General features: G+C 45.5%; 1 protein-coding gene across 1 annotated transcript; it reads left to right on the top strand.

Moving 5' to 3' along the window:
* Positions 1-504: 504 nt before the first annotated feature.
* On the top strand, positions 505-1742 carry LOC138892430 (KNR4/SMI1 homolog). The gene is made up of 3 exons (XM_070176145.1): positions 505-813; positions 897-1088; positions 1230-1742. The coding sequence occupies exons 1-3, from the start codon at positions 505-507 to the stop codon at positions 1740-1742; spliced, it is 1014 nt and encodes a 337-aa protein (XP_070032246.1).
* Positions 1743-3660: the final 1918 nt, after the last annotated feature.

The following is a 3660-nucleotide window of genomic DNA, read 5'->3' as shown; positions in this document are numbered from 1 at the left end:
ACTATTAGCTCCTATTTATTATTTTGTTCCTTTGTTTCTTTCTCATGAATATCCTTTTCCGTGATGTAGCGGTTGCTTGGATGCCTGGTGCAATCCCTAACCTCAAGGGCTGTGTTCGGGACCTGGCCTCGACTTCTACGTATGTTGAGCGCTCATGGCGCGATTTATCAAAAGGCCGATGGGAGGCCAAAACACATGGTAAGCCTCTTTCCCACGTCTTTGTTGATTTTTTTAAAGCGTTTCTTACTTTTTTTCTTTCATACAGGCCTTGGCAAAGATGCGATTATGAGCCCCCTATCTGGTGAGGAGGAGACTTCGATCCCCACACCAAAACCGGCGAAACACAAAAAGAGGAAAAATATCTCAACCTCCGAGGCCCCAGAGGCTACTGAATCGGTGAAGGCTGCAGAGATTCCATCTCGAGATGAGGGAGTCTCGGAAAGATAATTGGGCAAAGTCCACGAGTCATTGAGGATCGAGAATTCCTCCCACCATAATGAGCCAATGGTGGGTACGGCTGCTGGGGCTGATCTCGAGGCTCCCCGAGATGGAGAGAACGCCTTAAATGATCCACTTGGGGCAATAGAAATTGGAGGCTCCCCGCTGCTCTCCTCATTTTCTGAGGAGATGATTCAAGAGGCTCGGGCCTTGAAGACCCTCTCCATCAAAGGAGGCCACGGAAAAGAAGATCCCGTCCATGATTATTTTACTAGGGTCGAAGATGTTACCGGCCTGAGCGACTTGGAGGTCTCGAGGAATTACTCGGGTGAGGCATCAAGCCTTTTCAACGAAGCGCAGCAAGCTCTGAATCGGGTAAGCCTTTACTCCCCGTGTTGGTATTACCCTTATGTTTGTTTTTCTCTTCCTGTCTAACTTCTTTTCTTCTTTCTGCGTAGGCCTCAACGCTTCACCAAGAAGCATTTTCTCGGTCTCGAGCTGAGCTGAGTCGGTATGAGGCCGACCTCCGAGGGCTCACGGAGGAGAAGATTGCCCTCAGACTTCTCTGTGGGCAAAGAGAAGAGGAGACCAAGGACCTCCGAGCCGAGTTGGCCAAGACTCACAAAGATCAGTCCGACCTGATTGAGCAGGTAATGAAAATCTTAAAAACTCATGGGCTCGATTCGGGAACGGTGGCTAACATTTCAATCTCACAGCTCCAGTAGAAGATCGAGATGACCGGGCAGCTCCGTGAGGAGGTCGACATGATGAAGGTGGAGACCTTGGGGTAGAAAGAAGGTGTGGACCACTTTGCTGCAGAAAAAGAGACTGCTTTATCCCAATTGTCATCGGCCGAAAGTCAGCTTCGAGGCATGAAGGAGAAAAGCTCGATTCAGGCGAAGAAAATAGAGGAACTCGAAGCCCGATTGGCTTCCGATCTTGCAAAGGCCAAGTATGAAGCCAAAAAGGCAAAGGCCGAGGAAGAGGTAATCGTGGTCGTCTACCGGGCTGATGCTGAAGCTGCTCAACTCCAAGCGAGAGAGGCAGCCGAGATCGCTCGAACTCGAGCATATTGGATTGTTGAACTCGCCAAATGCCAATCTCAGAGGGAAACCCTCGAGGAGATTCATGCTCGAGGTTTCTATATTTCCAATAAAATAACAAAGGCTAGAGACCATAAAGCCAATGCTGGAGCGTTGGCCTCCTCCAATGATGATGATGATGCCGAGAGCAAGAGCGGGTTCGAGAGCGGGGAGGACCTCGATGGAGAAGAAACTGCCCTCGGAGAAAATCAGAAACCTTAGGGTTTTTCTTTTTTGATCTTTTTGTGTAGGGTCTTGATCGGACCATGTAAATATTCTCATATATATAAAGATCTCTTTCTTTTCCGACTTGTCTTTATTTCATTTTCTGCCTTGTGAAAATTTTGTTTCATTCATGCCTTATGAAAGTTTTGTTCATAAGTTCGAGGCTTTAGGCAATTTGATCGAAGTCGGACTAGTGTAGTCTTTATAATCGAGTGAGCGTTTTCCCGAACTCGCATTAAGAGTAGCCCTTGGGCTTAATAGTTGAGTGAGTGTTTGCTCGAACTCAAAGTAATGTAGCCTTTTAGGCTTTATGGTTGAGTGAGTGTTTGCCGAACTCGAATTAAGAGTAGCCCTAGGTCTTAATAGTCGAGTGAGCGTTTGCTCGAACTCGAAGTAATATGTAGCCCTTAGGCTTTATGGTCGAGTGAGTATTTGTTCAAACTAGCATTAAGAGTAGCCCTTGCGCTTAATAGTGGAGTGAGCGTTTGCTGGAACCCGAAGCAATGTAGCCTTTAGGCTTTATGGTCGAGTGAGTGTTTGGTCAAACTCGCATTAAGAGTAGCCCTTAGGATTAATAGTCGAGTGAGCATTTTCTCGAACTCGAAGTAATGTAGCCCTTTAGGCTTTATAGTCGAGTGAGTGTTTGCTCGAACTCGAATTAAGAGTAGCCCTTGGGCTTAATAGTCGAGTGAGCGTTTGCTTGAACTCGAAGTAATGTGTAGCCCTTTAGGCTTTATGGTCGAGTGAGTGTTTGCTCAAACTCAAATTAAGAGTAGCCCTTGGGCTTAATAGTCGAGTGAGCGGTTGCTCGAACTCGAAGTAATGTGTAGCCCTTAGGCTTTATGGTCGAGTGAGTATTTGTTCGAACTAGCATTAAGAGTAGCCCTTGGGCTTAATAGTTGAGTGAGCGTTTTCTCGAACTCGATGTAATGTAGCCCTTTAGGCCTTATGGTTGAGTGAGTGTTTGCTGGAACTTGAATTAAGAGTATCCCTTGGGCTTAATAGTCGAGTGAGCATTTGCTCGAACTCGAAGTAATATAGCCCTTAGGCTTTATGATCGAATGAGTGTTTGCTCGAACTCTAAATGAAAACAGCCCTTAGGCTTTATTGTCGAGTGAGTGCTTACTCAAACTCGAAGTAATGAGTAGCCCTAAGGCTTTATGGTCGAGTGAGTGTTTGCTCGAGCTCGAATTAAGAGTAGCCCTTAGGCTTAATAGTTGAGTGAGCATTTGCTCGAACTCAAAGTAATGTAGCCTTTAGGCTTTATGGTCGAGTGAGTGTTTGCTCGAACTCACATTAAGAGTAGCCCTTAGTCTTAATAGTCGAGTGAGTGTTTGCTCGAACTCGAAGTAATGTAGCCCTTAGGCTTTATGGTTGAGTGAGTGTTTGCTCGAACTCGAAATGAAAATAGCCCTTAGGCTTTATGGTCGAGTGAGTGTTTGCTCGAACTCGAAGTAATATAACCCTTAGGCTTTATGGTCGAGTGATTATTTGCTTGAACTCGAATTAAGAGTAGCCATTAGACTTAATAGTCGAGTGAGCGTTTGCTCGAACTCGAAGTAATGTAGGCCATATGGAGCTTGATCTCGTTGATTTTTCAGTTGGCAGTCCCCGATTTATGAGGCAATTTTTCAAACTCCAATCATGGTCGGCCCTTAAGCCTGTTTGAACATGAAGTAGAAAGATCTTTCTAAGATATGAGATATCGGTAAAGAAGACATTTCTCTTTATAAGTCATGATACATGTGTTCATATTTTGTGCCAGGGCTCGAGCAAACTATGCGGGCATGGTTCGTTTGACCATTTGGCCCTTACACTTTTTCCTATCGAGACCCTGTTTGAAATGAAGTAACTTTCTTGCATCGAATCTTGACTTATTCGAGGGCAATGCCCCCCAGTATTCGAGGTTGATTGT

This window comes from Nicotiana tomentosiformis, chromosome 5 (assembly GCF_000390325.3).
Source record: "Nicotiana tomentosiformis chromosome 5, ASM39032v3, whole genome shotgun sequence".
NCBI classification, from domain to species: Eukaryota; Viridiplantae; Streptophyta; class Magnoliopsida; order Solanales; family Solanaceae; genus Nicotiana; species Nicotiana tomentosiformis.
The sequence above is the reverse complement of the archived record's forward strand: the minus strand, read 5'-3'. Positions and strand labels throughout refer to the sequence as shown.

Excerpts from the sequence above, each read along its gene's own strand:
- LOC138892430 (XM_070176145.1), top strand. The coding sequence starts at position 505 with ATGGTGGGTACGGCTGCTGGGGCTGATCTCGAGGCTCCCCGAGATGGA. Across the intron at positions 814-896 it reads CGCAGCAAGCTCTGAATCGG|GCCTCAACGCTTCACCAAGA; the intron begins GTAAGCCTTTAC and ends CTTTCTGCGTAG. Across the intron at positions 1,089-1,229 it reads AGTCCGACCTGATTGAGCAG|AAAGAAGGTGTGGACCACTT; the intron begins GTAATGAAAATC and ends ACCTTGGGGTAG.